Here is a 27,136-nt window from a genome sequence, read left to right as displayed (position 1 = left end):
AACATGCTTACAGATACTAATCCTTTTCCTGCCATTCCTCACCATGTTTACGTATCTATTTAGTGTCAGCACACGGCCTTGTGTTGCTGCTACCATTTTCAAGGCAGATTGTTTTTTTATACTAAATGTTTAAACTCAGATAAAAACTAAAAGAAACATAAGTTTTAATTTGATTAAATTGTTTTTTCATGTCTATGAACTTCAGAAGTTTACTAACCACCTCCTTTCCACCCTCCATGACTCCTTTCAACCATCCAAAATACTGATTTCATGACCCTGACCATGTCACACCCCTATTGTGTCTGTTCATTGGCCTTCTGTATACAGAGTTCCAACCCTTCACCTTCACTTTTAAAGGTCTTCATAAGACAGCCTCTGCTTACAACTCTTTCCTTGTTTCTTCCGACTCCCTATCTTGTGCTCTGCCAACTCTCTATGCTTCCTTCTCGCTTGTCTTTCTTCTGCTGCCTATGCTTTCCCGAGGCCCCTCTGCCTGTAACAGCCTCCCCCTTCTCACCAAGCATCCACACTCTCCTTGCAATATATCCTCAAACTGACCCTCTTGTACAGCCAGTGACTTCCACTAGAGAAATATGTCATCACCTTTCTAGTTTCACCAAAGAACCACCTTGCAAACTTCACATGCACAACTTTACTGTTGTAATCTTTATCCCTCTCCATTCCCGCCCCCCCGTGTTTTTCTCATTTATATTACAAATTATTTGTGACTTGTACTATAGTTTTGTATTTCTGTAAAGCATCTTGCAAAATCATAATGAGGTATACATACAGAAAAGTTTTAAAACATCAAGAAAATACATAACCTGAATGATGCACTAATTTTTAGTCACTGGGAAATTCCTTAAGGCAATTTCTTTTCCAAATTATTCTTCATGGGGCATAATATGTTATCATTATATTTATTGTTAGTTTAGATGAGGAATTTTTCTATACAGTGTGTGGGACCAAGTGCATAGTATAACTGTAATTTGAAAAAACAAACTATATACTTAAATCAAAGTTGGGCTGGATGAAAGTTTTATTTTCATGTACTGATAAGCAGTTGAAAAATCACCAAAAACACCCATAACTACCTATCTACCTATGAACAGTAGGAAAACCTGTTCACTTTTACACAAGCTCTAATATTGATAATATCACAAATAGGATCAATTTAATGAAGTTATCATAAAAAATTCCAACCTATTTAATTCTGTTAAATTTAAGATTAATGAAGTGCACTCCAGTTTGTTAATTTTGTTTAAAAACATGTTACAATAGTTCTTTAATGTGTACTGTATAACAAAAGGCATTAATTTTTTTTCAAATAATTTTTACAATACGTTTTTGTTGGAACTTGAGGACATAACACAAAAATTGCCAAAATGCAAATAATCCTCACTGAAAGACAAGTCTATACTTGCTTGAAGTCTTTCTGAAATTTGATTTTTAATGAACTAGTATATTTTGTATTTTCATGCTAGAAGTAAGTTCTTAATAAGAATTATATCCCCATTGTAAATATAATGAAAGCAGACCTCTGCTCTGATGGAAGGATTAATTAAAACCACTTCCAATGTAGCCTAGCACAGGAACTTTGCCCATATTTTAATGTTGCCACACACAAAAAAAAAGATAGTAATCCCCTAATATTTAAATTGTTTTGCCTTTGTTGAAGTGGAACAACGCAGCACTGTTGCCATTTAACTTATATTCAATGGGACACGTAAGCAAAGAAGCTATAATGTTCACTTTGTTTTCTATATTTATTTACATGCTGTGGGTTTGTACTAGAAGCCACAGCTGTTAAGTTCCTTATGGCTGGAAGCCTCTCTCACAGATTGTACCATGTCTCCTGGACTTTTTCCTGGGGAAAAATGCATTGTTCCAAAAATACAATTTTAATTGTATTTTTATAGTTAAAAATACAGAATTAAAGAAAACCTATCATTGTCTAAATGTCTTTGCCAGTCACGAAAAATGAAACATGCCCATATAAATCCAGTAGTCTATTCTCAGCTAAAAGTAGAAATCCAAGCAAACAAAAAACCACACTCCGTTTTGCTCTCACCCCTCCCATTTTCCAACACTCTTTATGCCCAACCCTCCTCAAAGTTGTATAAATATATGTGCTCTGCAGCTTGCCCATTTTTTTTAAATACCATTGTTACAAGCAATATTCACAAATGATTACAGAAAAAATGTTATCATATATTGTATGAATCTGATAGCAATTTGTATAGTCATTTTCAGTTTCCACTATCATTTCCTGCATTCTACACAAATGCCGGATGGGTATTTTTGCTGGGTCAAGGCTTTTTTTTTTGTTTTGGGTTTTTTTTTGGATGGCTGACTAACATTTTCTGTGTGGTACACAATACTTATTTTTAAGGAATCTTATTCCATGTTTATATTTATATTTAGAAAAGCCTTGTATCTGTGACAGATCTGCATCACTGCAGTAAATATAATGCAAAAAGGATATGCTATTAAGTGACTCCATGATAAATTTTCTGAAGCAGCAATATTCATTTGCACGATGATAAGTTATAAGGGACCATGAATACTGTACATGTATATAAAATCAAGATTTAAAAAACAAACTGTGCCAATGTTTTGTTCATACATGCTGCCAGCATCTTCACATTTATAAAATTAACATCTACTGTGAAATGGCTTGAAGGTGTCTGATCCATTCAAGTGATCACTTCATTCAAATCCTCCCCCCAACACACAAAATAAACAAAGCAACATGCAAAAAAGCTTACAGTAAAAGAGAACAACATGTCATTCGAGTGTATGAGTATGCTACATGACTGGAAGAAAGCTTGAAGCATTAAATGTTCTACAGAGAAAGCCTACAAAGAAAGGCATGTCCATTTTTTGTACATTAATACAACCTATAAACTTGGGAGCTGTAATCAAAACAAAGCAACTTCATATGGACGAAACATAAAGCCACTCTGCTACAGTTTCGCAACAGCGATGTATGGGAATGCCATTTACGTGAGGAGATTAGCAGGGGAAGTAGAGAGTACAGTGATTCAGAACATTTTCAAAAACAGAAAACATAGTTAAGATCCAAAATAACTAATTGTTTAGTTTACAATGCTTTGTGGTCTGAAAAATTCAGACTCCTTTAGGCAATTCATCATTTTCAGTATTTCACAGCATACCTTGTTTGGCTTCCAACTCCTCTTGGGTAAGCTGAGGTTTTTTTTCCTCAGCAGCAGTACAGGGAGTTGCGAGTGTTGGATTATTATTTGAAGTGCTGCTAGTATTCTCTTGGCCTTCCTTGCCCTCTTCCTCCTCCTCATCAGTGTCATCATCTAGTTTAACACGGTTTTTCTCCAAGGGAAGGAGATCATTTTCTTTGGCCTTAATAGCAAAGCTTATTGGAGCAAATGATGCTGTGGGATAAAGGGGTAACACTTTTATATATCATTCTGACTACAGTGGAAAGAGGTTACATTATTTTGCTTAATTACCTCTTCAGATTAAATTCTAAAAGATGAAAAACGACTGCCTAATTTTACAATCCTCTCCCCCAAAACACAATGGGCTGTTAGCAGTACACATTACTCTGGAGAAAGAAAATTTGGCTGATCATTTTTTCCCCTTCAATGTTTTCTATCTGCTACTATAAATTGCTCAGTCTTCTCATTGGATGATTTACATACTTATTTCAGTATTATACATCACAAAAAAGTTAAACAGAATTAAATTTAATGTTTATAAATGGTCCAAAATAAAAAAAATTCAGTGTTCATATAACAATCTCTTTCTTCCAAAAGCTAGCATGCAGCTTCTGAGTACTTAAGACCAGCATATATTGAGGTTTTCTAAACACTGAAATAATTCTATTGTTTAAGCTTAGGCATGATTTATACATTATGTGCTACAGTTCAAATACAAGAACTTTAAGAATACACTCATGAAGTTCGTCGCTTAGAAATGCTTGAGACATCTAGATTGGTAGTAGCAGGCTGTTTTTACTTTACATTTCACAACCCTAGCTCTGTGTGGGTAAAAATACATTCCTTCTCTGCATTTCATACATCATAAAACAGAAGCAAATATGTAGTTACTAAATTTCAATCTCAGTACAAAAATGGCCTGTAGAAGAGAATAACTACATTACACCACTGTTGACTCATTATGAGGAAAGATTAAAAAGACTGGAACTTTTCAGCTTGGAAAAAGCACAACTAAGAGTGGATATGATAGAGGTCTATAAAATCATAAATGGTGTGTAGAAAAAGTGTTATTTACTCCTTCACATAGACAGACTACAAGGTCAGAAGGGATCATTATGATCATCTAGTCCAACCTCCTGCACAATGCAGGCCACAGAACTTCACCTACCCACTGCTATAATAGACCTCTAACCTAAGACTGAGTTATTGAAGTCCTCAAATAATGATTTAAAGACTTCAAGATACAGAGAATCCACCACCAAGTGATGCGTGCCCCATGCGAAGGCAAAAAACCGCAAGGGCAAAATTCCTTCCTGACCCCAAATATGGTGGTCAGTTAAACCCTAATCATGTGTTGGTGAGCATGTGGGCAAGACTCACCAGCCAGACACCCAGAAAGAATTCTCTGAAGTAACTCAGAACCCATCCCATCTAACATCCCTTCACAATTCACTGGGCATATTTACTGCTAGTAATCTAAAATCAGTCATTTGCCAAATTAGGCTGACCTATCATATCATCCCTTCCATAAATTTATCAAGCTCAGTCTTGAAGCCCAGCTAGGTTTCTTGCCCCCACTGCTCTCCTTGGAAGGCTGTTTCAGAACTTCACTCCCCTGATGATTAGAAACCTTCATCTAATTTCAAATCTAAACTTCCTGATTGCCAGTTTATATCCATTTGTTCGTGTCCACATTGGTGCTGAATTTAAATAATTCCTCTCCCTCTCTGGTATTTATCCCTCTGATGTATTTATAGAGAGCAATCATATCTCCCCTCAGCCTTCTTTTGATTAGGCTAAACAAACCAAGCTCTTTGAGTCTCCTCTCATAAGGCAGGTTTTCCTTTCCTCCGATCATCATAGAAACCCTTCTCTGCATCTGTTCCAGTTTGAATTCATCTTTCTCAAACATGGGAGACCAGAACTGTATACAGTATTGCAGATAAGGTCTCACCAGCACCTTGTAAATGGTACTAACACCTCCTTATCTCTACTGGAAATATCTCATCTGATGCATCCTAGAATCGCATTAGCTTTTTTCATGGCCACATCACATTGGCAGCTGATATTGGTTGATCACAGGATGACTATCAAAAAAGGAGATAAAAAAAGGTTGGTCTGGCCGATCTACCTTTTGTAAAGCCACGGTGTATTTGTCCCAATTACTGTTAACCTCAATGTCCTTAACTACTTACTCTTTCAAAAATTTTTCCAATACCTTGTATACTATTAAATTAAGAGGCCTGTCAAATTAACAGCTTTTTTTTCCTTTTCTTAAAAATAGGAACTATGTTAGCAACTCTCCAGTGATACGGTACAACCCCTGAGTTTACAGATTCATTAAAAATTAAAAATCCTTGCTAACTGGCTTGCAATTTCACATGCCAGTTCCTTTAATAAATACTTCACACAATGCACAGCCAACCTGTGGAACTCATTGGCAGGTGATGTTGTGAAAGCCAAAACAATAGTGGTGTTCTCAAAAAAAGAATGACAAATTCATGGAGGATAGGTCCATCAATGGTTAACAGCAAGATGGTCAGGATCCCACACTGTAGGTGTCCCTAGCCTCTGACTGCTAGAAGCTGGGAGTTGACGACAGGGAATGGATCACTTGATGAGTGTCCATTCTCTTTGAAGCGCTTTGCCATTGGCCACTGTCAGAAGACAGGATACTGGGCTAGATGGACCATTGGTCTGACCCAGTATGGCTGTTCTTAAGTTCATTTAGCTCAAAGTTCAGTGCAAAGACCCCTTCAGTTTAGTACATATCTGCCAGTTGCCAAGCTGCCTTTTCTGACTTGCTGCCAGGTATGACAGAAGGAACACCCACAGTCATCCATTGAATCAACTGTACAAAAACCATTACAAGTCACAGGTGAAAAAATACTATAAAATCATATGGACATTAGGCCAATTGAGTACCCAAGCTTTTATTAACTTTTTGGTATAAGCAGTTGGAATTTCCCAATGGAAATTACTGGGAAATAAAGTAGAAAGTTATAGACAAAAGCTTTTTACTAAAGTACAAAACAAAATTTTTCAGATGCTTAGATCTGTTATGACAACAAGAATCCAAGTAGTTAGAATGCTGAAAAAGTAAAGATGAAATGCTAAGGGGAAAGAAAAAGTTCACCTGGAATAATTTTTTCCATAACAGTATAGCACTCTACAAATAGAACAATACTAAATATATGTTTAGTATACTCAAAATATTGAAAAGTTGGAATAGCATGCAATTTCCGTTAGTTATTTGGACAAAACAGAGCATTTTATAAATCAGAATGCTGAAGCTTAAAATGGTATTAATAATGGGAAAAAAAATCTCACTTTAAATTACTTCTCGTACCCACACACTAATTCCACATTATTCTGGTACATATCTGCCATACATACTAAGTCTCAACATCAGATATAAAAGATCCAAACTCTTCATAAATATGAGCTGACCTTACCATGATCTGAACTTCTCTTTACCCTTCCAATGTAAGTAGAGTTCTATGCAGTTCACTCTATGGGTTTTTTGAGTGAGACCTTAGTTAGGTCCTATCTTTTCTGTGTGTTCTTTTCTTTTCTTTTTTATAAACAATAAGGGTTTACCCCAGATGGGGAATGAGTTACAGTTGCTCACACAATCTTAACTTTAACAGTTCCTGATTTATATGCTTAATTGTACATCCTCAATCTTAAACATTTTTGTAGGAGATGTCGTAGGGAAAAAAAAACACTTATTTATATCTATGTTTACATATAAATAAATTAAATAAATAAATAAATAATGTGTGTGTGTGTAAATAAATCAATTTACAGTAAAACCTCAAAGTTACGAACAGACCAATCAACCACACACCCCATTTGGAACTGGAAGTACAAAATTAGGCAACAGCAGAGACTAAAAAAAGCAAATACAGTACAGTCCTGTGTTAAATGTAAACTACTAAAAAATAAACAAAAGCAGCATTTTTCTTTGTACAGTAATGTTTCAAAACTATATTAAGTCAATGTTCAATTGTAAACTTATGAAAAAACCATGTTTTATTCAGAGATACGAACATTTCAGAGTAGCAAACAACCTCCATTGTCGAGGTGCTCATAACTGTGAGGTTCTAGAGTGTGTGTGTGTGTGTGTGTGTGTGTGTGTGTGTGTGTGTGTGAGAGAGAGAGAGAGAGAGAGAGAAAGAGAGAGAGAGAGAGAGAATAAATGAAATGAAATGAAATGAAATAAAATAAAAAGGACTAGGAAAAAAGGAAAAAGAAACTTGACTCTGGAATAAATGACTAGATACCACTGGAATGCATCTCGTGAAACCCCTAGGGAAAAAATCTCTTCCTTTTGCACATCGCAGAACTGGGAGGTCCAAATGTCCATGAAAACAGGATTCTCTCTTACAAAGCAAACAGCAGCCCTCACTAGTTAATTCCAACTTGTGCATTTTTCACCATGTGGCTAAATAAGCAATGCACACATTTGTAACACAGCCTCCATTAGCTGAATACTTCACATATTTAGCAAAAAGCAGTGTGCAAAATTTACTCTCTATGCACATCATGTGACTTGCAGAGAGTCATTACTTGGTTAAATCAAACTGAATTTTAAATACAATGCTCAAAGGCACTTTTCTATCTCTATGGGAGCTTTTTCACTGTTAAAATTTTCCACTTTTTATTTCCAACTCTTTTGGATGTAGTTATTAAAAATATTTTTAAGAGGTAATTTTTCTGCATGCTCCATTTATTCAAAGCTGGTTAAAAATTTTGCTCAAATTTACAAAAAAAAAAAATCTCTCTTTAGGGCAGTGACTTAGTTTGGAAAGGTTCAGCCCAAAACATGAGTTTCATAAAGTTATGAGCAATGGAAAATAGGTGGAAACAATTATGCAAACTTAACTATAACAAAAATTCCAGAGGGGTAGCCGTGTTAGTCTGTATATAGCAAAAACAACGAGAGTCCTGTAGCACATGTCTGTCTGTCTGACATCAGAACATCTGATAAAGTGGGTTACAGCCCACGAAAGCTTATGCCTGCAGAAATTAAATTTGTTGGTCTTTAAAGTGCTACAGGACTCTCGTTGTTTTAACTATAGCAGACACTGATGTTTACCATTACAATATAACCGGAGACTGATATGTTTGCTCATAGATTGACATCTTTGTTTCCAAACAAATCCCATGGATTTGTTGCAGAATCCCAAACCTCAGATCAAATGAACTTGTTTTGCTTGTTTTTAAGAACATACTTCAAGTATAGCTGAGTATTCCTTTCCACAGTTAGTTTCTTTCTTGTTGAAATTACTTTTCTCAATGCCTCATACTTAACTCGCACTGAACTTTCTCTGCTGTCTCCTGACAGAGTAGAGAGCTTTAAAAAAAAAAAAAAAAAAAAAAAAAATCTGATAGCTTGCTCACAGGAAGATTTGCTCACCAGTAGGATTTGCGAGGCTCACACAATACTTAAAGACTTCTTTTAATCTACAAGAAATTAATTAGTCTGGAGAATTAATTACTTTTCAGTGTAGCAGAACTAAATGCAAAAGCACTTTTCCTCACATACAAGGTTTCTTGTCTTACACTGGAAACTGCTCTGCAGGTCAACCATTTCTTCCAAACAAAACCTTCCATGTCAAAGAAAAGGACATCTGAACACAAACTACAGGACTCTGCAGTCAAAAGAAATTTATATTTAAAGCCAACTACAGTTTTACTAAAATCAAAATAAGCATGGCTAACAGATCATATCTTTCATTCTCAAATAGTTTACAACTCTGAAGAATTGAGGAAGTCATAGCTTCTGGAAGAACACAGAAAATTTTATCTGGTAACTTTTCTGCTTATCAAAATAAAACTTCAAAATGGAAGAGTTGTAGTTCTTATCTGTCTCAAGCACCAACAACCTACTACAACTGAGGTGTCCTCAGTGTCAATTTGCTGCCGTCTTCTCACTTCCCAAATTGCTTTCATACATACAACAACAACACCACAGTAAGTTATTTCCAAAGCGCAATTGAAAGCTTCAATTTACATACTAAGATTTATAGAGAACAGGCTTTAAATCAGACAGACAGCAGGAACCTAAAATTACAAATTACAGAGAGAATATACCTAGAGCTAGTAGTAAATGGAAATCCCTGCCTGCAAATATTTTGCATTTTTTTTGTCCTAAATTGGGACAAAGTCTAAACATAACATTTTTCACAGAAAAGGATTCCCAGGAAAAATCCATTCTGACTGGCCAAATGCCTGCCTGGAAGGCTCTTCTCAATTTCACTTTCTGCCTGAAGCTCTTCCCAAGCTGCAGGACTATGCCTACAGCCAGGAGCCGTCATTTCAATTTTCTCCATAGACAGTCAAAATCTTCCTGCAAAAAAATGTCAATCTTGAGAAAAGGGCATTTTCCACCTCAAAATCCTTCTAACGGAAAATTCTTGACTAGTTTGAATTATAACAATGGGTCATCAAATTCTTCAGGTTACTGACCAAATCTTAAAATAGGATTTATGGTCCACGAGGGGACCCAAAAAACCCATTACTGATTCCACACCTAACTATGGCCAACTCTAGTGGTTAGGTCACAAGAAAAAAGGAAAAAACTTGGGCCCTTTTAGGGAGACAAAATGAAAAAAAATTCATTTCACTGGGATGGATGAGGCTGTTTAGTTACATGCCATCATTTTGTACATCAGCTCTATTTACTCTCCCTGAGGCCTGGTCTACACATTACACAGTTAGGTCAACACAAGCCTGCTTATGTCAGAATCTACACTACAGTCTTGCTCCCACCGATGTAAGTGTCCTACCACACTGACGTAACTCCAGCTCCATGAGAGGCACAGGGCTTATGTGAGTGCAGTCAGGGTGACGCAATGTCTGCACAGACACTGCATTACTGACATGGATTGTTGCAGGAGTTGTGAAATTGACAGGAAAGCTGGGCAGCTAGAGTCCAGCTGATCCCCGCTTTCTTGGAGAGCTGGGTAGTGGGACCTTGCTCCCGGCTGGGACCCCTTCCCTCCTCCCCGCCTGCTCCCCACTGGGAGCTGTGAAATTGACATGGCTGCCTAGCTTCGAGTGGGGAACAGGCAGGGGAGGAAGAGCCCGAGAAGCCGGGACAGCTGGACCCTAAATCCCCAGGGGCGAGAAGACCCCAGGAGGCTCCCCTCCCCCCCCCACCCCCCGGCATGGAATGGGTAGGCAAGAAGCCCTGGGCAGCCCCATCTGCCCACCCCTGGCCAGGACAAGGCTGCCTGGCTCTTGGCAGGGAATGGGCGCCGGGGGGGGGGAGAGAGAGACGGGAGGGCTGGCTAAGAAGCACCAGTGGCTTCCCCCTACCCGTTCCTTGCAGAAAATGAGGAATGGGCACCCAAGAGGGAGCTGCCAGTGGAGCTGAGAAGCTGGACTCAGCTCCCCACACTGCCCCTCCTCTTAGGCTGGTGGAAGCACTCCCGGTGAAGATGGCTTACATTTCTAACAGACATACCCTGAGCGTAGGGCTTGCCATTTATTAGTTCCCCATTTCGTGTCTCTGTCTGCAGTGCTGCTCTCTTACCTCCTCTGGCCATATCACTATTTGGAATGGTAGCAAATACCAAGAGGTTGGGTGGGGGGGAGAATCAATGTTTGTATAGTGAGCAAATGAATCAAATTCATCATGATTCTTTGTAAATAAATCCCCATGATCTTTTGTGTCTGAACCAAAGTATTTTGCATCTATAATTCTAGCTACTGTATCTATGATTCTACGGATTCTGAATTTAGGTTAAATTCGGTGTGTGACCAAATGGTGGAATGTGTATAATATTCTAACTCTGATCCCGTTGACCAATGGAAAAAGTACCAATCAACAGAAACATCAATAGGAATAGTTTTCTGGAGCCTCTGGAAGAAAGGGGGTTGTGTGTGCAGGGATCTGAGACTTGCTACCTTTTCAAGGACATTGGTATGGAGATCAAAGGTGTTCTCTGCCATACATGGTTTCTTTCTTTTAGCCCCGAGATGGTTCTAGAATATGGGTCTAATGTCAGCCCTTTGGCATCTACTGGAAGAGACTTTCAAAAGCCCAGTTCTTGTTAAAATGGTTGTGTAATATCCTTAATAACCCCCAATTTAAAAAAGAACCTCAGATTTCTGAAGACCTCTGTGGTTCTACTCTTGGATTAAGATTTTTCCTTTAAGGACACTAGAAGTCATTGACAGAAGTTTAGCTGTTTTATTTACGCATTTGTTTAGCATAAACCATATGGAGGCTCAAGAATCTTTTCTAAACAAGATTACTAAATTGCACATTAAAAATAATTAGTATGTTAAACAATTTAAGAGTCATGTCAACAAAACAAGAGACAATTATGACCTAATGCAGCGGTTCTCAACCTTTTTTTCCCCGAGTACCACTCCGGTCAGGTAGAGTCAGGTCGAGTACCGCTTCACCTGACTGTACCTGGCCAGAGTACTACTCGGAAAATGAGCGCATTAAGCACTTTCAATCAATGCCCTCCGCCGAAACCGTACAGCCATTTGCCCATTTTCGGCAGCAGCAAGGGGGCATGATTCGGCGGGGGGAGGGAAGAACGACAGCGGCGGCTTTTCTCAGCGGGCCGGGGGAGCAACGGTGGGAGGTTTTCTCGGCGGCTGCGGGGGCGGGGGGGAATCAGCGGCAGCAGGGTTTCTTGGCGGCTGCGGGGGGGAATCAGCAGCGGCGTGTGTCCGCGGTTGCGGGGGGGAATCGGCGGCAGCAGGGTTTATCGGCGGCTGCGGGGGCGGGGGGGAATCGGCGGCAGCAGGGTTTCTTGGCGGCTGCGGGGGGGAATCGCCGGCAGCAGGGTTTCTCGGCAGCTGCGGGGGGGGGGGGGGAGGGATTCGGCGGCGGAATCGGCGGCGCGCTTTGCCTCGCGTACCACCAAGCCGGCTTCCGCGTACCACTGGTTGAGAACCCCTGACCTAATGTGTTTGCATCTCTATATCAAGCTTTAAAAAGAGGGGGGAAGGCGCGGGGAGTAATTTTTTCTTTCTTTCCCAATAAGTCAAGTAAATGGATGCCAACGGCACAGGAAACAGGTCCTTCAATGGAAATATATGTCTCACAGATTTGGTACATTTCAACTTCCTTAGCTGACTTTGCAAGGTTGGTCTTAAACTTATTTTCCCCATTGTCCTCAAACAACTAAAATTTCTCATGCAGAAAATTCATCTCATATTAAATAGACCTCTCTTTCAGCAAGGCTTTTTCTCCCAGCAAACGAAGAGACAAGTAATTCTGGAATGTGACCTCAATATACTTCTAATATTTGCAGTTTCAACTAGACCACAGCATTTTCCAAATGAAATAATCAGGCAGAGGTCTTAGATTCCACTCTAACTACAACCCTATTTTGCCAGTGCTTTCAATTATTAGTTTAAACAAAACAGACTTATGTCCTTATATTTCAAATTACTTAGCAATGGCAAAAATAAGGTTCCACTAAGTTCAAACATTCACCATATAAAAAAATATGGTCTAATATTAAATAGCTAAATTTATTTAAAATTCCATGCTATTTATTGTGAAACATATCTAAAAAAGACTAATTCTAAGAGACACAAAATGTTTCAATCATTAGAAATTTTGAGGCTAATTGCATTTTCTTATTGTGCATAGAACAATTCAGTACAGTTTCTTGACCAGAAAAAATTGCTAATATATAATAGAGACCAATGGGGGGAAGGGGAGAGAACATTTCATAAAGCTAGCCTTCCTTTTGCCAATGCAAACTCCGGTCACAAACTTGAGTTATTTCTGCAGGTACAAGTCAGACAGTTAGAGGTACATGAACTCAGATTTAAACCTAGCAGTTTTGAAAATAAAGAAGGCCCACAAATATGGAGGCTAGGACTTTGTCTATCTGAAAATTTATCCCATGGTTTCTAAACTTAAGAATGAGCCAGAACACATTAACATTTAGAAATTAAACTTTGTGCATGTGTAATACAGATAAAGTTATGAATACCCACAAAATATTAAGTAACTGGTCTACTAAATATCAATTCATTTTACATGCTAGTTTTCAACAATATACAATTCTGCTTTCTTCAAACTTTTTGACATTCATGTTCTTGTCCGCTTGGGTTTCAGACTCAAAGTTTGACATCGCTGAAGTATGAAAGTAATCAAATTATTCAATTCAGTGCTTTCTGATGCCTTTATGTCAAAGTCCTTTCTTTGTTAATTATAGATTTGTTCTAAATGTATGTCTACAAAGATTTCATTTTCCAACTGTCTCAACATACCTTTCATCAATTTACCATCGCTGATAGTTTTACTGGCAGGTGCATCCTTTTTAATTCCCGTAACACCCATAGTATCCATCTCAGATGCATCTTCAGAAGTGTCATCATCCAGAAACTGAGTTTCAGCCTGTGTGTCAGAAGCAGTATCTGCTGGAACTTCTTCTGATAAAGATACACCCTTTTCAAAGAGAAATTCAAAATGTTATGACCACAGTTATTGCTGAAAATAAAAATGTCTGACATGCAATCCATTTATAATGTACACCATAAAGTTGACTAAGCAAATGCCTTCGCACTCCGTATGACAGATTTTAAAGACAATTTCAGTGTTTTCTACAAAATGACAAGAAAGTGTGGCAAGGAGAACAAAATATACTCCTTTGTCTGTCCTTACATACAGCTTTCATGACGCCAACATCTTTTCTCTGGGTAAGGATACATGCAACTACTTTTTGCTGTTGTTGCTTTCTTTCTTTCTTTGAAAGATCTATTAAAATTAACAATTTTAATTTAGTCTTCCTCCTCAATCTACTCACACCCTATTAACTAACCCTCCCAGGAAAAGCCTAGAAATCAGTAGTGACCTGAAGGCCAGCAAGCTTGAGCACAGTTTAAAGGGGAAGAGTAGTGCAAGTTCCAGCACAACCATCCTTGAAAATGTTCTACCACAGGTTGTCTCCAACAATAAACCGGAGAGATACTTAGCTCAAACACCTCAGCTGATCACATATGTCAGACTTACTTAAAGAGAGAAGCAGTATTAAGGACTCTTGGCATTTAGGGGTTTATAGGTCAGAACCAACACCTTAAATTTTCATTTGGTTTCTGGATGAGTTAATTAACAACACTGCAAATTTCACAGTTCACTTCATTAAAGAGTATATGCAAGTCATTTCTTCTGTGTCAGCTCCATAATACATACTGGCCTCCACTGACTGAAACTAAACTAAGGCCAATCATTTCCAACCCTGTCTTCCACATGCAATCCATAGATACTTTTCCAGAACCTAAACAGATCAACAATCCCATACATAATACCATTCCACTGTTCTTTATATCAGTATACTAGTCTGAGTAAACTAGTCAAGTTGACCAGGTAAGAAGTTATTCGTATCATTTTATCTTTTAAATAAAATAGTAAAATATAGATTATATTTTTCCCTCTAATACTAATCCTGTAAGAGTCAGAGAATTGAAAAAGCAAATACAGTAAGTACAATATGCCATGTAACTTTTTTCAAATCAAATGCCTTTAAGGTCTTCCTATTTCAGGTTCCCACATTTGGCTTTAAGCTTAAACTAGAAAACTATTGTAAAGTAAGCATTAGCAAAGAAAGCACAATGATTTTATATTCGTTAATTTAAAAGTCTGGTAATACACAGTTGCAGCATTGTCAAAAATAGCTGAATAAACTCTGAAATTAATATAAATCCTGTTCTGTCGTGACTAGTGATATTCTGACCTGTAAGTATAAACATATTTCACCTTTTCTCAAATGATATCTAAACTACTTAAAAATTTGTTAAGCCTCACAATGCCAAATAGGCAGGTCTGGTCTTCATAATATATCAGTTTGAATAGCTACATAAACGTAAAGTTTAATAAACAGTAATTTATTTTTGCCACACCTTGAATGAAATTAATAGCAAGTGTTGTGCACTCTCCTGTTATATAACTGCAAACACTAGAGTGAGAAATCAGATCAACATACTTTTCTTCACCTGCTTCAGAGAAGCTACCCAGGGATACTAAAGAAATGGAAGGGGAAAAAAAAACCCAAACACATACAATCCCAAATGTCTCTTCGCTTTGCCAACAGGTATTTAGTTTCTTAGAATGACACGCAGGGGCTTTACAACCTCTGTACACTCTGAATATAGGTCTTCAAAAAATAGCAATTTAATGCAACTGTCATTAACTGCTACCTATGTAAGGTGGTTAAGAACACTTCACACTAAGTCTGCTGTTGAAGCAGACTTACTTTGTTCATGACACTACGTTTTGTCTCTTTCTTGAACCTTTCACTTATACAGTGTGCTTTACTGTATAATAGAAGGATGAATACAAATGATGTATGAAAATCCACCTAACCTTTCTGAAAATGAAAAACACTTTTGATAAGAGCTGAACTTTTCAATACAAAATCAATTGTACTTGAGAGAACACATTTTTTCCACTTTTTATTTGAAAGATAATGGATGCCTTTTGCATAATATTTTCCTTCAACTACGGAAACTGTAGTTGAATATTTTATCTTTTTTTTATTTAAAAAAAAAGTACAATTACAAAAAGTACAATTACCACAAACTATAAACTCTTCACTGATTTAACAGAAGAGAAACTAGATTTGCATGTCTTAATTGTAAGATATTACCTAAAACTCATTCCCCACACTCCTCAAAATAAATGAGTAAATGAGAGCCACTATATAGATTAATTTACTAACAATTTTGCATAGATGATACCTAACATATAATTTATTTGTTACACATATAATCCTCACTTCATGCTGTCCAGGAAGCTTACTTTTATAATATAAAACTCTTGCCAAAACTGCTGTAATATGATGGATCTGGAACTCCTTCAGCCATTTAAAAAAAGTAGTCTGATTACTAGCAGAGTTACTGATGTCACAGCTAATGACCATACCTAATGTTTATTTTGAATTTAAAGTAAATCTAAACAACTTAACCACAGAAACAATGCATTAAAGTTGAAACAGTGAAAAAATGATTGAATTTTGAGGCAAGGATGTCACAATTCTTAAATTCTTCTGCTGTTCCTGGTTAATTCTGAATATGTCATATACGAAATTACACATGTAAAGCCAGAAATTACACATACAAATTGCCTGCAATGCCTAAGTAATATGGGATGATTTAAAAGGAGAATAATGGGTTTCCATTTAATTCTTTGCTTTTGCCAGTAGTATTACTTCAGCTCTATTTTTTAAGAAAGTGAAGTTTCAAAATTAATGCCAAAAGCTGCCTTCCCTTCAATTTGTATTATTCTTGGTCTCAAGCTACTTGTGGCCTTCAGCAGAACCACTGAAGTCCATTTACAGTGATCAGAAAGAAAGCTCATGTCACTTCTAACATACAATATGCTGTTTATTATTTTGTATTTATACATTCTTTGACAAAGATCATGGGGGAGCTAGTTAGTGCCTTTGAACTATTCCAAGTTGCTGCTACTTCAATAGGGAAAACAATTTATTTCAGCAGCAGCACTACATTACCACTTCTTGCTCTGAAACCATTGAGAGAAGGAGGTTGGTGACGTTACTACCAGAAGTGGGAAGGAGTGAGCTCCTTGCTTTTAGCAATAATTTGGGGCAGATTTGAAATATTCACAAAACCATCTCTCAAGTAGAGGGCTGGTTTTCATGCACTTCTGGCTCCTCTACCCTAATAGCAGTGGCAGCAACAGAAGCACCTCTTCCTCCTCCCCTGACTGCTTGAACCCTCCAACGTTGACTAGTTTTTCCCAGAACTCCCACAAAAGCTACTGGGATGCAAAAAAGGGGAAAGGAGGGTGGATGGGGAGATAAGGGCAACCACTTAAGTGACTCTTTGCTTGATTCTTGGAACAGGGAGGAAAAATCTGCGTGGGGTCACAGCACAGAAGCTGAGACTTCAATTACTGTCAGGCTGCAGCCTCCTGTCTCAGTCTCAAAGATCACCCTCCCAGACTTTCCCCTCAATCAGAAAGTGAGGACAAGGTTATTAAGAAACCAACTCAGTCTAAAAAGTAACTCATAAATGGAAATTAAAAACACAGACTGGGGCTTAATTATTTAAGAGCTTTCCACATTAGAGCACAATTGTTTTGGCTGTGTGTAACACTTGAAGCTAATGATGCATGTAAAATCATTAGCAAAAGACTTCAATAAGGAGAGAGAAACAGGAAGCCTCTTTCCTACTATGGATACTATGAGCTGCCATTGGTATTTGTGAACGAAACTGTTAGAATGCAACTCCCTAGATGCTCAGAGCCTCAAAAGGGATGATACTATTAGAAGTACAAGTATCTATATACTGTCAAAAGAATCAATTACTCTGGTATGAGAAAATGCCAAGGTAAAAAAAAATATATTAAATGAAGGCTATTTGGAATGTTCCCCATAAAAAAGAGCTGAAATACTTAAGGGTCTCAGAATTACATTAAAAAAAAACTTTTTATTTCAGTAACCCTTTCCTAATGGATTGCTTGGCTGCTTCTGAATATACTTATTACTGTTTAAAGATTTTAGATGTTAAGGAGGGACCCATACCACATTTTATATTTCAGCCATGAGAGATTTTCTCCATTCCTTCCTCTGCAGTCATTCATTGGCAAAACATGAACTAATCTATAAGCAGTTTAGAGTGATAAAATATAACAAAATAGCATCGAGAACTTGATCCTGTACCTACTGAAGTCAATGGTAAAGTTGAGTTAAATGATGCAGAAGCCGGCAAAGGTTTTATATTTGGTTATATGAATAAAGTATTCAAAGAATACCACTGTCCATAATATTAAAAACACAAATAGCTTTCATCTTTTAGAAAAGTAGGGAAATTATCTGCCCAACTACAGGGGAAACGTTAGTATAGTTAAAAAAGTTCCTTGAGATTGTGTGTGTGTTCTGTTGGCTTCTTAGCTAGACTCAATCACCAGCTTTGAAAGTCATAATACTTCAACTTTAAAGGACTCTCCTTAAAATTATTTTTCTCTGATGTTTCATTTCCTCAGAAATGAAATAGATAAATTCTTATTAATCTAGGCAACTAATATAGAAGGTAAGCCCATTGCTTTTGCTAGTAAATATTTCATGAAGAATGCTTGGATATTAAATAAAGAAAACTTTCGCATAAAAATTATCAGTTTCTATTAGAATCTTGTAGTTTTAACTGTCTATGAATAATTTAAAAATAAATTGTTTTAAAAAACACTTCATTCATTACAGAAATCCAGTACAGGTTAAAACACAAGACAAGATAAAAGCTTACCAAGTAGAATAACTGGTAGTATTTCCTAGAAAATTGCTTCAATTATACACATTTTCTGGAATACAGAAAAATCTGCCTTATAACTAAGCATACACTAGCTAATAAATTAAATAGGACTATGTTAGTACTATATTAAGTATTTGACATATCTCCATGAAAGGGAGTCAACTGCTAGTGAAGAGAGACATTGCCCATTACTCATCATTAGCTGTGGATCTTCTAATTGTGAATGGTTTTATGTATTAATGAACTAATCACATGCCAAAGTTAATTGTTTAAGCCAAAACTACTGTGCAGCACATTCATTCCTACAAAGTTTACGAATTTAAGAGCAGCCTATGCTATGTTATGGAAACTTTGTTAGACTATTCCTGAGCTGCAATATTGCCACTCTATAGCCAAAACTCACATACCCTTGAATTTGCACTGTATACTCTCTACAATAGTTTAAAATAGAAATGCGTATATGAACCTTTACACATGCTTCATTAAGTTATGCACAAAGTTACTGTCACTTTAAGAAGAGCTTCTGGTTAGAAAGCTCTGAAAGATTCTACAGCAGATGTAGACAGTTAATGACAGAGAAAAACCAGACATCTCTTGAGAGTCATGAGACCAAACTGCTTTGCCAGATGCTCTAGAGAAAGGGTTTGAGTTTAATTACTACACTGTAATTCATTGTATGGATGTCATCACAGCTCCTAGGAAGGGTCCTCCTGCTGCTGTCACTGCCCTACAGACAGCTTACAAGCAGCCTGACAGCAAAGTTGTTTTTGACTGGGTAGTTTGGCAAGTGCAAATTAAATGTCCTTTTTAGAAGCACTTTCAACATGCTGTTCACAGGCTGTGGATACAACAGGACAGAGAATACTGCACATGATTATGTGGCAATTTACTAATTAGCCAAAAAAGCTTCCTAAATCCAAAAAAATGTAATTTTCTAGCCTTCTTCTACTTTGCTTCTCTATCTTCACTTGGGGGTGCGTGTATGTTCTTCTGTGTTTCCTCCGAAAGCAGGAATTCAGTGGGACATAGAAAGAAGCATGTCTTCTCAATTCAGAAGAGTTAGGACAGCTGCCAGATTATACTGGCCTTCTCAGTTAAAGTTTCTCTGAGACACAGTGGATCAGAAAAACTAAGTGTTGCCTTAGGGACAATAGGATGAGACATGCAGGAGAAGGTAACTGCTACTGCAGTGCTCCTAAACCTCAATGGAGCAGAGCACCACTGTGGGTTTTGGATAGCCACATAGCAGCTGCATAGTTTGTTACATTCCCATATGTGGAGTTCAAAAGTTCTCAGGATGTTTCACATTGCCATCACAGAGGTTGTTTGTTTATGCTATACTAGAGTAAAGCAACTAATCTGATCTCACACACACACTTTCTGGATTTATGTTACATGAAATAAAAGGCATCCAAATCCCTCCCCTAACACAAAACTCTCTCTATAGGAATCGGTTTTACATATTACTCTCTGAATATAGAATACAAAAGAAAACAACATTATCTACCTTTCCCACCACCTGGCCCCATCAAAAACATACCTGAGAGCTGTCACTGCTCTCTTTTTGAAGGAAGAACTGTTTCTTGAATTCATAGTAGGCATTATATTGGTGCCATGGTTGCAGGAACTCAAACCTATTTAGAGAGAAGGAAAAGTAATTTGTGAAATATACCCGAACACAGCAAATGCTGCCAATCATTTACCATCTCACTACCTCAGGCACAGGAATATTGTTTGGTGCTCTGAAATATAATAGCATATTCCTAAACTCCCAGGGGATATATGTATTCAGAAACATGGTTTCTGGGTTCTAAATTTTAGCATTTTATGCTTTAGCAATCACTTTAAGTGGTTTCTTGAATTTTAACATAAAAAATTACCAAATACCTTCCTTAAAACACTTTTCTTCAGAAATGCATGAATTACCAATAAAATAAACAGTCCTTTTTTTTTTTTTTTTTTTAAATATAAAATGAAAGTTAAGAGTAGACTTTATCTCACCTCAGATCATTCTTGGCACGAACACTGGTTTCAAACTTAATTCCATTCCTAGCAACATATTCAGCCAGTTTATCAATAACAGGTTGGATATCTGGAGGTGGAGGGATAATGGCAACCACTGGAGCAATTGTGCTAAAAACATGAGAAGTCCATTATTTATACATAGAAAATATAAACATATTGTTTTACAAAGTTTATATAAAAATTTACTTTTGGGCTGTCATGTACTTCTAATGATTAAATATTTGCTTTCAAGCAAAGAGTTCATAATACCTAAATTACAATAAACCATACATTCAATCAATCATTTGGTTCATTTATTCTCATAAAAATGAGATAACACTGGTGCAGAGTATCTAAGGAATCTCTGGAAACATTCAAAAATACAACTATTAATGAAACTATTACAAAACATTTTATATTGGTATATACAGTAGTAGTGTACCTAATGCCAGCTGCTTTAAATGAAAAGCACCGTTGTTACCAGTGTCTAAACTAATCACTAGCAATCTCACTTGATATGTTTTTAATGTCACACAGTTAAATTAAACACGCCTCAGATATGGATCAATTACATGCAGGAAAAGAAAACATTTAATATTTTAAATGGATTTTATGTGTGGCAATAATTATCTTTCTAGGAGTTTATAATGCATTTGTACTGTGTCTCTGACTACATTTGAGTGCAAACTATGAACTAAACCACTACCCATGCATACTGTCAATAAGAGGCATCCCATTACACTGTAGAAACTAAGTAAATTAAATCGTCATTGCTTAAAAAAAATATTTTTTCAAACTGAATATAGAAAATATACATATGACATGAAAGTATGGTACCTTGCAGAAGGTGTAGTAGATGTCAACCCACTACTGGAATCAGTAGTATCTGGGGGAGGGGGAGGTGTAGTACCAGGAGGTGGCGGTACTGTTGTTACTCCCGTAGTGGCTGATACAGTCATCCCTGCAGGCAGTGCACTGTAATAAGTGGCAACATCTATTCCTGGGGGTGGAGGTGCAAGGCAATAGGTTCCGTCAGGTAGCATATAGTAACTGTAATACATGGCTGCCACTGTTGCTATAAAAACAAAACAAAAAAAAACAACCCAAACATTTGTTTTAAGATCAGTATCATCAGGAAATTTGAAGAAAAAAAAAAAAAAGCACATGGAAAAAAACAGATTTTCGCACTGCTACCATAACTAGAATGTCACTTTGATTCACATTTCAAATCAAGTAATATTTTATACATTTTTTTGGTGTAAGAAAAGAAATACGGTTCACATCAACATATTTAGGTTAAATGAGGCAGACATACTAAAGGTGGTATCAGAGCACATCCAAGGCCAACTGGAAACCGAACAGGCATAAACAGTGAAGTGAACCACTAAAGGCACATGAAAAGCATTCTAACATGCAACTTTTCTTCATAAAAGTTAACACATTTTAGCTAAATTAAAACCATGTTTGCACTGTTGATAGCAGGAAAAATAAGTCTATTTTATACTCAAAATTAGCCCCTTTAATTTGAAGAATGAGAATATTAATCTAAGAGGTATTATTACAGTGAAATTAATTACAATAAAGAAAAGTTCTAGTAAACATTTACTTAATTCTAAATACTTTTAGAAAAAAGATAAAATGAATCTTTCCAGGTTACTCAGGACAAGTAATGTTAGTTTACTTAAGCTGCCAAAAATCCAGGTTGTCTGGTTAATACATTTTCCCCTTTTTAATATTTAAGATATATTTGCATTGCAAACTTTGGATTTAAAGTTACAATTTAATCTATATCCAGTAAAGCAGAGCATGAAACAATTTGCCCAATTAATTAACTTTAAAACTATATGTGCATACACAAAACCTGAAACAATAAAGTTTGCAAGGGTTTTTGGTAGGGGCTGAAACATGCATTACAGAGGAATGTCTATTTAGAATACCTCAGCAGCAGCTTATAGCTTCACTGTCATGAGCTGCAAAGCCTGCATAATTCATATGCACTACAGGCACAACAAAATTAAGATTTTACCCTCAAGAGACAAAAAATACAAAATTCACAGCTGTTAATGTGTTATTCTATTAATTATACATGTATGAATCCCTCATTTATTAAACACCAGCTGAACATGCCACTGGTGTTCAGTTATGAACAGCATAATTTTCAGTTGAGAAAATAAATTGGTGGGTCTCATCCATTCCCAGTGGATTTTTCTTTACAGTGGAGAGGACAAGCTCCAAAGTTCAGACATGGGAAGTGGTTTAAGCTCACCTCAAGTCTCTGCTCATAGCCAACTGCATGATGGCTTGGGTGAAGAGCAGGTCTCTGTACAAGAAAGGCTCAGGACTAGAAAAGCAGTGATATTGTACACTAAACTGGTGATGCACTGATAGAACGGTGTGGGAAGTTTGAATGGCACATACTTGTAAAGCCAAGTCTTTTAATCCTTCACATCCATGAGCCCTGTATTTCATCCATATTTAAAATTCAATAGCAGAATTACCACAGGTGTCCCTTGCTTTCTGTCTTGTTCAAAGGAATAAACAAATGAGTATTGGGAAAGAAATGCCATCCAGTGGAAGCTAAATATTCACAAAAGAGAACTGGGGGTAAAATGGCAACTCAAGATGCAATTTCAATAATGAAGAAGCAGAGGAATGGTAGTAGCTGAGCTAGACTTGGATCTCAAATCAAAGAGGTTATCATCTATGTACAGAAAAGGGAACAAGCGCTTCATCTTGTGAGAGATGCCTACACATAGCAGCATGAGGAACCTTCAATTCAGCAGGCCTGCTCCCAGGTCTCATCTTTGCCAACAGTCGATTTCACGTCAATGCAGTGTATCAGGCTTCCCAAACACTGTCTCACGCCTGTGCAGGAGAACTGCCCTGGTTCTTCTCAAGTGGTATTCCACAAATAAGGGGGAAATGAACTACCTCCATCAATTTCAACAGGGTTTTAATTCCAAGGTTTCTGTCACTCTGAGATTCTTGATTTTACCATTGAAAATTGCAATGTCTGGCTTTTGGAATTCTACAGTCCTTTCCCTCTCATTTCCACAAAGCTTTGCTGCTCATGATACATGCAAGGTAGTAAGAAGGATGCATCTTTTAGCTAGTGATTTATCCCTGGCTAGTTATATTGCTTAACAGATTTAGAAACCAAGGAAATTCCGTGCAATGATTTCACATGCCCAAAGTCCAAAATTTTGGTTTAATCTTTATATGACTTTAAAGATGCATTCTATCATTTACTAGGCAGTGGTATTTGTATAATTTAAACAAGACTGGAACAGGAGAAAATTTTATGCAACTATTTCAAATGCAACTTTGCAAAATACCAATAGGATTATGTGGACAGAGATGTGTGGAAATTTTTAGAACTTGATACAGATTTGAAAATTATGACCAACATTTAACATCCAAAACTCTGTATACAGAAAAATTGATGCATTTCTTGATTGTTTAATTATCTGAATTCTCCCATCCCTGCTTAACAGAATGCCTGATTTAGCAGAAAGCCTATCATATCTCCAGATATTCCCTTACAGTAAAAAATAGCAAGAGAAGAAAAGATTCATGGTTCAGCATCTTAAATGCACTGAATTTACTGGTACTAAAATCACCACCTAGAAACTTCACTTCTATAAATGAGCAAAAAGGTGACTACATGACCATTGTGTTTAGAAAATTTTGAGATAAGGTACCAGATAGACAACAATCCACAGGAAAATTTATAGCTGCTACTGCTTTGCTTCTGAGGGATTCAGTTCTAAAATGTATCAAATTCATGAATATGTCTGGAAAAAAAAACTAATTGTAGTGCACTGCAATTTACTAAGCTAAATTACTGATACACAACAAGGTGGAAACCCTTTCTGTACAGATATAGCCAAAACAGATTCAATGCTTATATATGAAAGGACATAACTCACAAAATTCCCCAATTATTCCTATTACCACCTTTTTAATATATATCCTTCAAGAGATATATAATATATCCTCTACACCACAGTAAAGCTATCATTTAAATAGGAACATTTCGTTTTTATAATTTTTCCCCTTTTTTCTACATTTAGGGAGAAGCCACTGCAATGTTCTGATTTTGTTAAGTAGCAATTATGACAGGTGGATCCTAAAAGCAGAATTATCAAAAATCAATCCTAGAAATTTTTTTTTTTTTTTTTTTTTTTTAACACCAACAATTAGTAAATCTAGAAGTCTCCTGCAGTAAATGCAGAATAAGTTCTATTACTTGCCTACTTCCTTATTTAATCTCGAGAGAGGCTCATTTAAGGTCTCTAGACCATCTGGTTTCATCATGTATGTTGCATTTTGCCTTTGGTAGATCTGAAAGTTGCAAAATAAACTTCCAGCTTGCACAAAATTCAACTCACTACAGAGCAAAAGAGCTATATTAATGGGAAACAGATCCCACAAATTTCCCCATCTTGCTTGTGTCACTAAAAATGAGCTAGCAGTCACAACCTTGCTGCTTTCAAATATGCTTAGCTTGTTGTTCAATTATCTACAGTCTTCGAACACTCCTCCTGTATTTGATAGAACAATTTGTGTGAATAACTCACCTCAACCACCCAGCCATTTTAAATATGCTACTTAGAGAACTGAAAAAAAATGAACTATAGAAAATGACAAATTTCAGAGCAACTAGTATTTTTAGTGCCTCAGTTTCTGTTTGCTTAAACCCAACACACCTGGAAGGAACCTTATTTTTAAGAAGTGCTAAGCACTTGCCTTCTGAAAATTAGGAGGACCCTTTAAGATGTCTCAAAGTTAAGTCTCCCCAAATCACTACCCACTCTTGAGAATTTAGGCCATAAGGAATCAACTCAAGGTAATGAATTTACTGCACACCTAGCTAGGCTTGTATTAAAGACTTGAGCATGACTGCTGCCATTAAAATGAGTTTCTACATGTGGATTACATTAACTATTTGGATGCTGATTCAGTCCTTTCTAGAAACGTCAACTACTAGTCACAGATTTCACCCATCCTAAATTACCCCGATGTCACTGTATAGACAGCATGAAACTATCATGTCATCCTCCATGATATATTCAGATTTACTAAATGGATTGCAGAAGATGCCCACAGATTATCTAGAATTATCACATAAGTAACCATAGTTAAAGACTACTCAAGTTGGACACCTTCTGAATTTCTAATGTAAAAAAACCGCAATATTCTTCCCCTCCCTGAAAAATTTGCAAGGGCTTCTTTACGCATCATAAAGTAAAAAGATAGGTGTCCAATTTCTTACCGCTAAGTTATGATAGCAGACAAATTTCCTCAAAATTTCTAGCCTTTACCGTGCCCTGCCTAAATATTTTATACCTATCTACTTATTAGAAAGCAAACATTTTAAAATGAAGATTAGCACAACTCTACAATGGATTCTCTAAAGATGAAGGTGATGAGTTTACTTGTGACATAAACAAGCACGTCTCCCTTTCACTTCAATGAAACCTATATCCATTTATGCCAGAGCTTAATTTGGTCCAATGACTGTGTCAATGAATACTGTGCAAGATACTGTGGATGATTTTAATATAGGTTTTGTGGGAATTTGAATTTTTCAACTATTGCATGTGGAGAGGTTTTAAAATGTAACTAATTAGTAACGGATACCCAAAAAAAGAAATATAAAGTCATTAACAGCCTACAGATTAGCAGTTTAAATGCAGTTTGCTGGCTCAGCTTGCTGAAACACTTATCCAAAAGGTCTTTACTAAGTGATTTCATCAACAAACTGAAGGTTCATTAGCTTCCAAAAGCAGACAAAATCTAAACAAAACACAATTCATGAACTTTAAGAAATAAGACCGTTGTACACGGTTTGCCCTATGTGATTACAAAATGCCTGCAATATTTTAAAGAAAAATATGTAAACCTCAGTGCATAACTGACTTAGGTTAATGGAGTTCTGCATGAGTACAAGGCTGTTGATGTTGTCAACCAAGTTTGAAATAATGACCACCAAAAGTGCACTATAAACCCCTGAAAAATGAACCACTATGGCTTTTAGTTATAAAATCTTAATCAAGAAAACAATACATAATCATGACTTAACAGGCTTTTAACATCAGCATGATGTTATAGTAACCCAAGTCAACAGGGGAATCACCAGAATGCACTACTAGGATACTGACAAAAACAGCAGTCAATGACAGTTAAGAAAAACTAACACACAACTGAGTATTACCATGTCAAGAAGAGACACCCGAGAGATCATTTGATGCTCAAAAATGTGAAGATTAAGAGTCCTTTGCAATCTAATTCTACCTAGTGCAACAATTTATGCCTTGTCTAGTCTTATGTAATCCTGTTTTAAGATTAAAACTATCTGCTTCAACAGTATCTTGCAATAGCAAGTTCCACAAGTCAATTTTATATCGCATCAAACTATTATTCTATTTTATACATTTTAATTTGATGCTTTAGTTTAATCAAATCCCTTTTTAAGCTTCTATTATCACAGAAATGCATAATACTTCCTCTTTAGTTATATATTTTATACCATTTTATTTCATCTCCTCCTATTGCTCTGCATTGTAACTTGACTTCACTTTTCAAGTCTCTCCTAGGAGAGAATCACTTTTCACTAGAGGTTTTCTATTTCTATACTGTCTATTTTGAGATGAAGAGAAAAAACCATTCCATAAGAA

At 36.6% G+C, this 27,136-nt stretch overlaps 1 protein-coding gene across 6 annotated transcripts in view; it reads right to left on the bottom strand.

The window, feature by feature from the left end:
• SFSWAP (splicing factor SWAP) overlaps positions 1-27,136 on the bottom strand; it is an 87,019-nt gene that overhangs the window by 39,634 nt on the left and 20,249 nt on the right. For all 6 annotated transcript variants that reach the window (XM_067539763.1, XM_067539761.1, XM_067539762.1 and 3 more), the window contains 5 exons: positions 21,294-21,531; positions 20,454-20,585; positions 19,993-20,086; positions 13,455-13,632; positions 3,177-3,410 (listed from right to left, as the gene is read on the bottom strand). In XM_067539763.1, the coding sequence (XP_067395864.1) occupies positions 3,177-3,410; positions 13,455-13,632; positions 19,993-20,086; positions 20,454-20,585; positions 21,294-21,531 (876 nt within the window). The remainder of the gene's footprint in view (positions 1-3,176; positions 3,411-13,454; positions 13,633-19,992; positions 20,087-20,453; positions 20,586-21,293; positions 21,532-27,136) is intronic.

This window comes from Emydura macquarii, unplaced genomic scaffold (assembly GCF_026122565.2).
Source record: "Emydura macquarii macquarii isolate MOO-44397 ecotype Brisbane River unplaced genomic scaffold, CSIRO-AGI_Emac_v2 contig_554, whole genome shotgun sequence".
Classification (NCBI taxonomy): domain Eukaryota; kingdom Metazoa; phylum Chordata; order Testudines; family Chelidae; genus Emydura; species Emydura macquarii.
The sequence above is the reverse complement of the archived record's forward strand: the minus strand, read 5'-3'. Positions and strand labels throughout refer to the sequence as shown.